Source organism: Tursiops truncatus, chromosome 18, assembly GCF_011762595.2.
Source record: "Tursiops truncatus isolate mTurTru1 chromosome 18, mTurTru1.mat.Y, whole genome shotgun sequence".
NCBI lineage: Eukaryota > Metazoa > Chordata > Mammalia > Artiodactyla > Delphinidae > Tursiops > Tursiops truncatus.
Window position 1 is genome coordinate 77,278,058 of NC_047051.1, and position 12,816 is coordinate 77,290,873.

The 12,816-nt window shown below is 59.4% G+C and overlaps 1 protein-coding gene across 13 annotated transcripts in view; it reads left to right on the forward strand.

The window, feature by feature from the left end:
- The window catches only part of MCF2L (MCF.2 cell line derived transforming sequence like), a 119,712-nt gene that overhangs the window by 35,205 nt on the left and 71,691 nt on the right, over nucleotides 1-12,816 (forward strand). For 2 of the 13 annotated variants that reach the window (XM_073795431.1, XM_073795425.1), the window contains exon 1: nucleotides 8,045-8,554. The exons of 10 other annotated variants lie outside the window; for them this stretch is intronic. Coding sequence is in view for 1 of the 3 variants with exons in the window: in XM_073795425.1 (XP_073651526.1) it covers nucleotides 8,449-8,554 (106 nt within the window). In the remaining 2 variants the exon portion in view is untranslated. Of the gene's footprint in view, nucleotides 1-8,044; nucleotides 8,555-9,036; nucleotides 9,386-12,816 lie in introns of those variants that run through there. One more of the 13 variants, XM_073795436.1, reaches the window with a different exon arrangement.

The following is a 12,816-nucleotide window of genomic DNA, read 5'->3' on the forward strand; positions in this document are numbered from 1 at the left end:
GGCCCTGAAGCCCGTTCTTGAGCTTGACATCATGTGCTGAGTCTAGGGAGATGCGGCTGGGTTTTCTGTAACAGCCTGCATTTCTCCTTCCAAGCTGAGGTAACAGGACAGCAGAAGGACGGCTTTGGTCTGGCGCTGATAGGCTTCGTGGCCGGTCAGCCTGATTTTATTCCGCCTAGGAAGGGGGACAGAATTGCAGATTGGTGGCGGGCTTTCTGGGAGACCCCAGGTTTGTACGTGGAGCCGTGGTCTGAAATCTGCTCACTCAACCCGCATTTCGGCTTCATGGCTACAGCCGCAATGGAGAAAGCGTACGTGTTTGTGGCCTGAAAATAACGTGAGCCCGGGCGTTTCGAGCTGGTGTAGGGCTGGCGGAGCGTCAGAGGCTCATCTTGAGGAGGGGGAGTCTGGTCAGTCAGGTAGTTCTCTCCACCAAATATGACGCGAACCTAAGACAGATGTTGGAACGCGGTGTGGCTGTGGAGCGGGGCACAGCTTGACTCGATGCTCGTTTTCTGCCCCGAGTAAAGGATGACTCACGATTAGCTTTGAGGACAAGTTCCCAGGGGGTCGTTTGGACTCAGGAGAGCCCTGCGCAGGCTGCGCTGGGCGCTGCTTCCAGGCGGTCACTTCGGAGCCTTCCTGCTGCGTGTGCAGGGGCACGTCGGCCTGGGCTCGTTTTCCTTGAAATGAGTGGGAAATAATCAGGTATTATTAACAGGGAGTCGCCAGCCTTTTGCCTGACGTCGCCCTGCGTTGTTACAGACCGTGGCCTCGTTGTCTGAATAATGCTTTCCTGAGAGATTAGGTTACTTGGTGTGGGGCATGGTATCCCCCCACCCCTCTCTTATAAGCGTGGGACCCAAAGATTTGGAGAGCAAAGCAATGACTAAGTCGGTGTAAACACACTGTATGTGATGGTCTAACCGAGACTTTGGGAGACATTGTTTTTAATGGTGATTTTTGTGATTAAAGCTGCTGGATTTATTGTAAATGGGTCAAAAGCAAATAAAGCCATTTTGTGCCACGTGGCCCCTTATTCTTAGGAAGGGACCCCTTTTTCTGACACGCAAGTCGCGTTTCGCTGGGTACAGGATGCGGCGTGCAGCTGAGGTAAAGGGCACGGGACTGGGTTCCAGGTGCCCTCTGCACTGGGCTGGAGCTGGGATTACAGAGCCAGCGGGAACTGTTCCCAAGAGTGATGTCATCCCTGCGTTTCAAGGATGCAGGCTTCTTGGTGAGCTCGGGAGACGCATGTGCACTTTGAATTGTGAAAAGGCCTCCTGCCCAGAGCGGGGAGGTGCTGACCGCCCCCCGAGTCATGCTGCGAGCCGGGCCCTGGGGGACCATCGCCTCGCTGTAAACAGCAGCTCTCTAGGTGTGTCCTTTGACACACCTGTGCTCCAGGCTCCAGTCTCACCAAGACTCTTGAAAATCCAGGTCAGCAGACGCTGGCCTTAGGAACACCCCATCGGGCTTGGTTAGCGGAGACCTGCTTCCCTCCCACTAACGCCGCCTTCTCACTCCTGCGATGGGGAGGCGTCGCTGGATGGAGGCTGTGAGACACGGCGCCGGGCGTGTGTCGTGCGGTGTCGACGCGGTGCCCCCCGCCGAGCGTGGGTGGGTTACACGTGCTCTTGTGGGAACGGGGATATAGGTCACTGTAAACCCCCTGCCAGCTCAGGTCTGTATCCCCAGCACCTCCTCGGAGGAAGCCCCGTCTGTAGCAGAACAGCTCTGTCTGGAGGCCACAGAGGTCACCTGGATGCTGCTGTCGCGATTCAGGGGAGGGGGTTCGGAGTGGAGGCTCGGGTGCCCTGAGCCCTCCCGGGGCTGGGTGGCAGTTTCCCTGCGCGGAGCTGGACCCTCCGAGGCCCTACCCCGGACCGGCGGCGTTTTCTCTCGCCTGCTGTGCGGACGTGCCGCCGCCTGGTTTTAGCTTCAGGGTTACCGTGGCCCGTGTCCTCCAGGACAGTCATCATCCGGTTAGTCCGCCTGCGAGGGAGGCTGACGCGTGCTGCCCGCGTGGCCTGTGAGGCTGTTGACCTTGAGAATTTAAATTCTCTGGACTCTCGAACTCAATCTTTAGTCACAGGGCCAGGACCCCCTTCCATGTGGTTGGGCTCCTTTTCCAGCATTTTCATTGTTTTGGTTTTCTCCCTAGATTTGCAGTAAGTGGTGACAAAGTACGAAACATTGGAGGCAGGGATGCTGACGGATCGAGTCCTTGTAACGTTTGCCCAACCGGAGCGTCTGGGTCTTCTGGAGGGAATCATCTCAGGTTCCGGGGCCACCCCTAGAGTTTCTGATTCAGGAAGTCAGGGGCCTGAGAATTTGCATTTTAAGTTCTCAGGTGACGCTGAAGGTACTGGTCCAGGAAGCAGAACTGGAGAAACACTTAGTAGAAAAGTCTTTAAATCTAGTGCCACCTTCTCCACTGATTGCCCTTGAGCAAAGTGCCAGCTACTGTCGTGGGGGGATGGATGGACACACGGACGGATAAGGATGGATGGGTGGGTGGATGGACGGACACACGGACGGATAAGGATGGATGGGTGGGTGGATGGACGGACACACGGACGGATAAGGATGGATGGGTGGGTGGATGGACGGACACACGGACGGGTAAGGATGGATGGATGGGTGGATGGACGGACACACGGATGGGTAAGGATGGATGGGTGGGTGGATGGACGGACACACGGATGGGTAAGGATGGATGGGTGGGTGGATGGACGGACACACTGATGGGTAAGGATGGATGGGTGGGTGGGTGGACGGACACACGGATGGATAAGGATGGATGGGTGGGTGGACGGACGGACGGACGGATGGACCCATGGACGAGGTTGCACACAAGACAGTAAAGGTAGAAGCTCTATCACATTTCAGAGTTTTCATGTCTCCTGATGAGGGCTAACAACTCCTAGCTCTTTGCATGTTGAAGGAACAAATCATTGGTTTGCATCAGGACGTAAGCAGTGAGGCCGTTCAGCCCCGGGACCCTTACTCTTTATCCAGACGTCTTCCTTTCTGCCCTTTCGGTCCCGTCATCTCATCTTTTACACCACCTTTAACCACAATGCAAGAAGCTAAATGCACCTGCTGTCCCAGCTGCTAACTCGGCCTGTTGGGGGCAGGGATGCTGTCCCAGCACCATCATTCTAGCAGCCCCTGAGTACATGGTGTTCACGTGTCTGACCTGTTCCCTTTAAGGACCCAGGCGTCCCACAGCCGTGTCCTCTGAAAGCCGTGATCAGTTGCAAGAAGGGAGGCTTTGTAGGGTTCCTATCGCTGAGCTCCCTAGAGAGCCCCGGCAGAGGGAAGCGGATGTAGCTCTGTGCCAGGCCTGACCTGAGCCGTCTCTTTGTAGGGAAAACAGACACCGTTGGGTGGAGAGGACGTGCAGGAGACTGACGGCCCGGGGGAGGGGCCGCTGCAGCCACAGCCTGTCCTGGCCTGTGCGGCCTGCACCCCGCGGAGTCCGCTGTGCGCTGGGTTGTTCCTAAGGAAACCGTTGGGCTGTGCGGCTGGTCGTTGTGGTCCTGCTGCCCCCCTGCACTCCCGCCCCACCTGGGACAGCCTGGCTCCAGCCCAGGACTGCCACTTCCGCCCCCAGCGCGCCCACTTCTGGCCCTGGTCGTGCCTGGTCCCTCCAGGATGTGCCCGCCTGGGCAGGGGACTTCCTCCCTTCGGTGTGGCAGGGCTTGTGGTGCCTCTTCTGTGTCCAGGGTCCCTGGTGACGCTCACCCCTTCCTCCGGACCCCCGACGGTGCCCACGCCCTGTGGTTGGCATCGCTGGGGCTGAGCTGCCTTTTCTCTGTACCAGCCTGAGTCCTACAGCCAGCGAGGCGGCCCGGCCCCCCTCCCCTACCATCAGCGCTGCGAGGAGGGCGGCCACCTCTCCCCGCCCCCTCGTAACACTTCCTGGGGGCTTGCTCAGGATGGTAGATGGAGCGCAGCACTCCTCAGCTTTGGAAAGTGGCAACAGTGGCTTTATCTGAAGAGCTTCCACACGCAGCGAAGCAGTAAGTGGGGCTGAGGGCAGCGTTTGCTGAGGTTTCGTGAACGCGCCTTGGTCACCCGCCCTTGCAGCTGTCCTCTGTCTTGAGATGCTTGTTGCAACCCCGGCTTCCTCCCCAGGACTGAGCAGGGTTGTCTTTCTGATTTGCCAGGTACCGCCTCTGAGGTTCCAGGAGCGCCAGGCTTCACGTCTCCTCGAGATGTGGGGACTGTTCTCTTCCTGGGGAAGCTGTGCTTTTCCTGGGTCGCTTCAGAGTGAACCCGCGCGATGAGGACGCAGGGGGATTTTGGGGTGAGCGTCCCCCGGCTGATCGGCAGCTGGAACCTGGTTCTTTCTTCTCTGGTGGGTGGGAAACTCTGAGGATTCACTTAATACCTCTTTGTCAGGTGTTTGGGTTTTCATCTTTGGAGTTTGCTTTTCCCCATTCATAAATAGACCAAACATGGGCAGTTGACGAGTCAGAGAAATCGTGTGCTCCTCTACAGGACTTAAGGTTTGAGCAAATGATTGTCAAAATCTTGTGTTTTGATAAAAGGAAGAATTGTATTTTCCCAAGTAGAAGTCAGCACGTAATTAAGAAGCTCCCTTCAGCCTCACACCCCCTTGCCCTGCGCAGAGCTGGGCCTCTGGCTGGCCACGCCCTGGCCTCTATTATGCGTGTTATTAACTACGTCATTTGACTAACATCCCAGTAATGAAAGGTGGGGATTCTCCAGGCGAGTGAGAAGGAAAAGGAAGTGTCCCGGGGGAGTGGAGTTGGCTCAGGGGGCCAGGGCCGATGACCCAGGCGGGGCAGGTGTGCAGAAGACACACACGGGCGAGTCCGGGGCCCAGACCCCTTTCCCCAGCTCAGACCCCACAGATGCACACGTATGAGAGGAAGTCGAACTCTGGGGAGGAGACTTTCAAGAAAATTTCAAGTTGAAAATACAAAAGAGCTGATGGTTCTTTCTCAGCTTTCGAGCTAAGTGCCTCTTATGTGTCTCAATCGGGGTTTCAACGAATGCTCTGGGTTTTTGCTTTATTCCATTATTAGTAGTGTGAAAGAAATGAGTCCCAGCCTCAAAGCATGACCAGTTCCTCATGCTTATCATCATCTGCGTGGCCGTGGTACTTACTTCAGCAAAGGAAAGAACTGGTATCAAAATGTCCCCAAATGATGACATCTTGGACGAGATGTTAGGGACGGTGCACTAATGCCCCCCACACGACTTCACCTTTGTAAGGGTGCTTTGTCTTTAAGGACAAGATGTTTTACTGTTTTGATTCCTGAATCCTTAAGGAGGGGAACGTGTCATTTGATACTTAAATGATAACAGAATATGGAAAGCAGTTGAACGCACCTAGATGGTAGGTCTCTGTGTTTATCAGTTTATAACTATGCCTCCATCAATTGGAGGACTGAAGTTTTTACTGTCTTCTCATCTGAAACCACACCCTTAGCGTGGACAGGATCACTCATTCCTGTGGACACTTTCATTCATTCACTCACCGGACGCTTAGGGAGCAGAACCAAGGCCGGGCGAGCAGGGCAAGCACGTCCACCACGTGGAGTGTGACTGCGAGGTTCTGTCTGGATCCGGAAGCTTCGCCGGGAACAGACACAGCCGTCACTAGACGTGATCAGTGTTAGAACCTGAGCAGTTCACGGGCTGCGTGCTTGTTCCCAGCACAGGGAAGACCCTTATGTAAAATGTGGCCCAGCCACGACCCAATCCGTGTCTTTGATTTTTGTGGGAATTCCCTGGCGGTCCAGTGGTCAGCATCCACGATTCCACTGCAGGGGGCACAGGTCCGATCCCTGGTCAGGGAACTAAGATTGTGCATGCTGCCCCAAAAAGAAAAGAAAAGAAAAAGAGTTTTGCAAACACAGCTTAGAAAGGACCTGAATCACCTTGTCATCTGTTATCTGTGTTTTCAAAGATTTCTAAAGTAATACGCCTTGGACATCATCTCCAGATGTTGTCATGATTGGTCAGTCAGTTGTGACGTATCCTTTACTTAAAGAAATTAAGCATATCGTTTAAGAAGCTCGTTTTTAAGAGTAACTAGTTCCAGACTCTATAATGGCCTGTTTCTCCACACATGGTTTTATTCCTAGGTTACAGAAGCCTCTGAGTTTTAGAACCAGAGCAAGTCCTACAGGTTACCTTGATCGCCCAGCTCCCAGAACTTTCTTTGTTAGAGGGAAGACATGTGCCTGGAAATGACAGAAAGCATCCCTCCTCGACGCCCCTCCTGAACACGGAACAACTTAGGCGGGACTGGCCGCGCGGCTGCCTCAGGAACCGCCACTAGTGGGACCACAGATTGTGGCCGAGAGCGGTGCCAGGTCATGGGGCCGGGGCCGAGAAGGGCTCGTCGGGTGTGTGGCCGCCTGTGGACCTCGATGCTCACTGGACCCGAGACCACACAGCCAGAACGAATCCCCTCTCCCCCCGACCCAGTGCAACAGGGGCACCAGGCACCAGGTCGAGGAAAAACCCAGGGAGGGATGAAGTGGGCAGTAGGGCCATGCTTGTCCGTGCTCCGCGGGGCAGGGGCTCCTCGGGTGCAGGTGTGCTCAGCGGTGCGACGGCTTCATGGGAATCCGCTGACTCCACGTGCGAGCCACGGGCTGCCCTCTGTACGCGGCGTCCCGAGAAGAGCGAGGGGCACACTTTTTGCACCTCAGTTCGGAGCGTGGTGCTCCCGCCTGCATCCTGCCCCCGGAGGGTTGAATTTTCAATCACCCAGTGCCTCACTTGGCATCAGACCTGCACTGAATGACTCCCTGCTCCCCTGGCAGGATTGAAGGCTCTTTTACTGCCAAAAGCCATGCCATTTATGGAATTTCCTAGTAACTTGAGGCCCCGTTGTATGAAGTACACCCCTGGGTCCAGAGAAGTGAGTCCGGTTCGTGAATGGCCTTCAGCTTACCCGGCCAGCGTCCTCCCAGGAGCCCTGGCTCTCAGGAGTCTTTGTGAGTTTTTCACGGGGTCTTGGGGAGGAAACGCCCACCAACTGCTGGCAAAATCCCGCAGTCTCAGGATGCTCTGACACCCGAGGCTGCAAACGTGCGAGACAAAGAAACCAGCAGTTTGTGAGTGAGGCCCCAGCGCAGAGCAGACTTTTGGAAAAGGGTTTAATTAGTAACATCTTTAAAACAATTACATATTTGGGAGAAAGTGGATTAACCCCGGCCACTGGGTGGGAAGACTGTACTGGGTCATAAACCGTCTGCACCGGTGCGCGGGGGCGAGTTCTGACTCACCGGCCCGACCCCCAGCGTTCAGGGGTCTCTGTGCGAGCCGCACGCATGGGGAGGGACACAGCCCAGGGCGATGGCTCGCTGCGGGTCCCGGTAGGGACCACGTTTCCACGTGGCTGTTCCCGAGGCGCTGCACCCTGGTTGCGGGAAGGGGCCTGTGTCCCGGACGTGCCACATCAAACGCACCATCTGTTTCCTCTGGATCGTGTGCCGGGCCAGCCTCTCTCGGAAGCCGGTGTGAAAACGCAAGCGTGGACGGCGTCTGCTCCGGCTTGGGTGTCGTGTCGTGGCGGGAGCGCTCGTGGGAGGAGGGTGAACCAAGGCATCATGGTGCGGCCCTGTCACCCGGGCTCCGGGAAGGGCACCCAGGTGCTCCCCACGCCCACCCTGCGACCTCAAGCATCTAGTAAGCGCCCGGAGCCCGGGAGGCTCTGTGTCACACGGCGTCATCGGCAGGGAGCTGCGTGCAGGGCTCTGCCACGCCCGGGGTGCCCGGCCGCCGCCCACAGCACAGGCGTCCCGGGACGGTCCCGGGCAGCCTGCTGGGGGGCCTTGGCCGAGGGGCGGCTCAGCGTCTCTGTGTGGAAAGTGTTGCTCACCAAACAAAGCAGCGTTAGGGTTTCCTCTCCCGGAGCCGAGCTGCAGGAGTGACAGGGGGCGGAACTGCCGGTTTCTTTCAAGAGAGCCGGGCCGCGTCCCCTGAGGCCCTCCTGCCACGTTGTTTGTTTGGACCTGAGGCTTCCTGAGCTTGGAAGGGGCTTTGGCTCTGGCGGCCCCCGAGGCTGGGAGCTCCGCCACCACTCCCCACCCCCAAGGAAGGAAACGCCCAGGACTTGCAAGTAGACAGCCGAGCCTCGCCCACAGCGGAGCCCTTCCCTGACGAGTCCTGCGCCTGCAGCCAGGCCCCCCGGTGCGCAGCTGCCCGAGTGGCCTGGCGGTGCCGGGCGGTGTGGGGACCGTGGCCTGGACGTGCACGGCAGACCCGAGGTCACCCGGGGCCTCGTCCCAGCGCAGCGCGCAGCCCACGCCCCGCACCCCCGCTCCACGTCCCAGCGTCGGCTCGGCTTTCGAGTGAGCGTCCCCGACGGAGCCCTGCGGGGCAGCCCTCGAGTGAGCCCGTCCTGAAGACCTGCTGCCGCCGCCGCCGCTGTGTCCCCGGTGGGGAGACGACACGATGGCCGAGAGGGGCGCATCCCGGGGCCCCCCCGGGCGCTGGCTCTGCCCGCTTCCCCTGCTGCAGTGCTGGAGGCGTCGGGCGGCCTCGCGGTGCCCACAGCCCGGTGAGGCGGGACGGGTGGCGCTGGCCGCGGGGCGTGGGAACCAGCGCCTGGGTGCCTTGGCGGGCGGGCGGCTCCCTGTATATTTCTTTCACCAAAGAAACGTGTGCCACTCACAGGACTTTTCCGAAAAAGGCTGGAATAGAAAAGCCGTGTTGGGCAGCCTTGACTGAGGCTGGGGTGCGGCTCTTATCTGGTTCACGTTGTCCTCTGTCCCGAGGGCCCCGGGCTCTGGCTGGGAAAGGCTCAGCCAGACCGCGCAGGACAAACCCTCGTGGTCTCAAAGGATGGTTTTCCTGGCTGACTGCCCCAGGAGTGGGGCTTCCACGGGGCTGACTTGGAGAAAAGAGCCCCGTCTCCCTGCTCTGCTCCTTCGGCGGGGGGCCCCTTCCTCCTTCGGGGACCTGGAGGGCGGAGGGTGGGTGCTGACCAAGGCACGCTCCGCGCAGCCATGAGGCTGGGATCGCTTCCCAGGACAGACGCCCGTGTGTCTGCAACGTGCGGCATCAGAAACAACAGGTCAGAGCCGGCCCCTCTGTGGCTCGGCCCACGGTCCTCTCCTTTTCGGGGAGTGTTGGACAGCTGCCCGGTGCTGGGGGGCACCGAGAGAGGGGGCAGGGCGCCCCGACTGGACGGAGCTGCGCGTGTGGCCCCGGTGGAGCTGGACTCAGCCTCACGCTGCCGGCTCCGTGGCCGTCGTTCTGGGCTCAGCCCCGTCAGCGCCCACGACGCAAGGCCTTTCACCAGGTCCACTGACTCCTGCCCTAAACTCAGCGCGAGGGGCCGTCACCAGGGGCTGCGTGGGCCCCCGCCTGGCCCGGTGCACACAGGGGTGTGAGTACACCGTCAGACCTTCTCCTGTCTCCCTCCCAAGCCCGCGGTGGGCTGGGCACTCCACCCGGGCGGCGGGGTCCCCGAGTAGCCTGACCGGACGAGCGCTGGCCCTGGGGATCTGCGCCGTGGCTTTTAGGGTGGCACCCAGGACCCCCAACCCCAGAAGGACTGAATTGTTGTCCTGACGCCCGGGGGGGAAGGGTGGGGCCTGAGTCTGCCCCAGGTGTGCGTCGGGGCAGTGGATCTGGGGCTCCAGGGGCCCTATGCTATGAAGTGGGGCCCCGAGGGTCCTCTCTCTATGGAGCGGGGGTGGCTGTGACCATCGGAGATCTGGGGAAAGGGGGCCATGTGGCCGGAGCAGCTTCTCTTTTCCTGGTCAGCACATTAGACGCCTTTGTTCTGTGCTCTGCCTGTTGGTCGTGAGGATCCAGCGTGGACGGTGGGCAGTTACCTGCTCTGTGACACACGTGGCCCCTGGTCAGTGTGGTTCCATGCAGCCTCCACCTCCCGCTCTGTCCGTCTGCTCCCCACACCCCGCCCCGTCTGGCCTGGCCTTTCTGGGATCAGTTTCCTCGTCCTGCAGGAGCAGTGCCCAAGCTCTCGGGTCCCCACAGCATCGCTTTTTCCTGCTCCCATAGAAGCAGTCTGGCCGCAGCTTTCCTTCCTGCCTGTGAGTTTGCCCTGGTTCCTTCCTTGCGAACCCATCCATGCACATGTCTAGGTCAGGCTGGCCTCTGCGTCCCATGGACAGACCTTCCCAGGCGCCTCAGCCGTTTCCCTGGGGGGAGTGTGGAAAGAAGCACCTTCAAGTTAGGGGATGAACAGGTCAGACTTCCCGCTGCAAGGCGAGGGTGCAGGAGAAAGTGTGGCTGCGAGGCTGTGGTTTTCTTTGATCGCCAGAGTGGACATTATCAGTTCATGAAGGGGAACAGGGACAGCTACCTGATTGTCGCCTCTGCTCTGTTCCTACAAGGAGCTGCCACCCTTTCAGAAGCAGAACACTTCCTGCAGTGGGCCCTCGAGCAGTGGGGAGGAGGGTCCACTCTGCTCTGGGACATTTGGGACTGAGTCCCAATGAGCAGGAAAGCCAACTGTTTCCCTCAGAATTGACAGTTCTTTATAGGAAGGTGTTCCAGGTTGTCACGGACAGTTTTGCACAGGACCAGGACTGATTTTTAAAGAAGCAGATAAACCCACCTTAGGCGCGTGGGCGAGCTGATCACTGCAAGTGAGCGCAGAATTTTCCCTTGAGCTTCCTGGCAGCAGAGGCAAAAAGGGGAAATGTTTAAATGCAAGGTCACGTGCCCAGAAAACAGGCCCTTCTGGAAGGAATTCTGGAGGAAAGCGGCCGCTCGTCTGTGTGCCCTAGAGGCACTGGAACACTCAGTAGGCGACGTCTTTGGAAGGTTTTCTTTCTTTTGGAAAATCGATGCACCTGAAAATGTTGAAAACAGCCCTAAATGTCGGTGAGGCCCCTTCAGAGTCGGCTGAGGCATCAGTGTGGTTCCAGCCTTTGCCGGGGCCCCTCCCCCCATTGTTCCAGGAGAGCCTGTGTGAAGTGGGAGCTGACTCGGGCCGAAACTGTCTCAGGACCGCGCTGTCATGCTCAGGACACCAGGCCACGGGCCGCGGAGCTGCCGCTCCCGTGGGCCTGGGCGGTGGAGGCCCAGGTCTGTGCCGAGGCGCCCGAGAAGCCCCGGTTTCCTGAGAGTAGCCGCACGTGGGCACGAATCTGGGAAAGTACAGTCGACGCCCGGCCCTGACGCTCTGGGTCTTTCCCGCTCGGGTTTTACCTTGTGAACGTGGTTTTCATCTCTGTGGGAGTTAGAGAAGCTTCGGACACTTACGCTCGCCGCGGTCATTACGTTTGGCTTCTTGGAGCACACGGCTGGGAGCTGATGGGAGCTGTGAGGACAGAGAGAACGTGCCGTTTTAGTTACAGTGCTTTCTCGGGGGAAGGACTCGCCTTGAGGTGTCTCCCTACGGGCCGTACCGCTGTGGGTAAGGAGACGCGTCACGGTCTGAGGAAATCTGGTGGTGGTTCGTATTTTTATTACTTTGAATTTCAGGCAACTTGGTTGAAGTCCCTCCTCTGGCCTCCTGCTGCAAGCTCCCGCATTTCCCCAGATCCAAGGAGGACACAGAGTGGGGTGTTCAGGCGTCTGGGTCTTGGCGGGGTCTCGGCCCAAGGAGCCCTGGGGCTGCAGGCCCACCCGCCAGCCGCCTGCCCCAGGCCCCGTGGTCTGCGCGGCCTGGGCTCCATCCGCTGCGCAACAGGGAGCCTCACTGGAGCCTGCTGGCTGGGGTTTGGGGACTCTGCCCACCTTCGTCTCTGAGCACTGAGTGAGGGGAGCCTTCCCACCATCCCCATGGTGGGCAGGGCAGGGCCACCGTGGCAGCCGGGCGGCACAGCGTTCTCTGGGCTCTGAAGGGAGGTCCCCAGGTAGGGCCGCTGCTTCACGCCCACAAGGCTTAGAGATGCACACCTTGAATGGAAGTCCGGGAAGAGACGCGAGGGGCCTTGGACGCAGTGCCTGTGTCCGCACTCCCTCCCCTTCCTGAGACAAGCGTGGCCGCCCTCCTGGACTTTATCAGATGGGACAGGACGGTATCGTCTGATTAGCACCTCCGGCGAGTCCCAGGCGGAGAGGAGCACGTCCCTGCTGGAGAGCACAGATGTCTCGCCCGCGGAGGTGTATGTCCCTCGCCCGCGGAGGTGTCCCTCGTGCCTGGAACCGAGGCTGGGACAGCTACACGGCCCGAGCCTGTGCGTAAACACGCGGGGCAGGGGGGAGTGGAAGCGCTGGCCCGCGGGCCGGTAGCCGCCCTGTGATGGTGCGTCCTGGCTGCCACGTGAAGCAAAAGTAGAAAGCCGGCTGGTCGCAGGCAGATTCTAGGGAGCGAAGCTCAGTGGGCGGGAGCTGCCGGGCAGCGGTGGCCCCTCGGCCGCGGGAGACGGGCGGCTGCCCACACCCCCTCGGAGGAGATGAGAAGCTACCACGTTTACTCTGCCTGCTGCTCCTGGCTGCTCTCTGTAGCTGAGGGTGAGTCCTTTGGGGTCACTCCCCGGAGGCGTGAGGGGACGGGGCAGGGACCCGGCCGCGGTGGCAGCGGCTGTGCAGTGTGGACGTGGCACGTGCAGGTTTCTTGTGTTGACGAGGGAGGGTGTCTTGGTGGGTCACGTGCACCCTGCATCCCCGTGGCATTCGGAACAGCTCAGGGATGGGGTGTGAGCCCTTCGCCCGGTTATCGTCAGATGACTCTCCCTTTGGCTAATAGCACAAGCTCTGCCAGTCCAAGCCTGGTGTAGCCAGCGCCACACCCGTCAGAGCTGCAGCCGGACCTCCTTCAGGCGCCCTTGAAGGACGAAGTCCATGCAAAACGCAGAACAGAACAAAGCCGTTAGCTACGCAGTACCAACGAGCCCATGA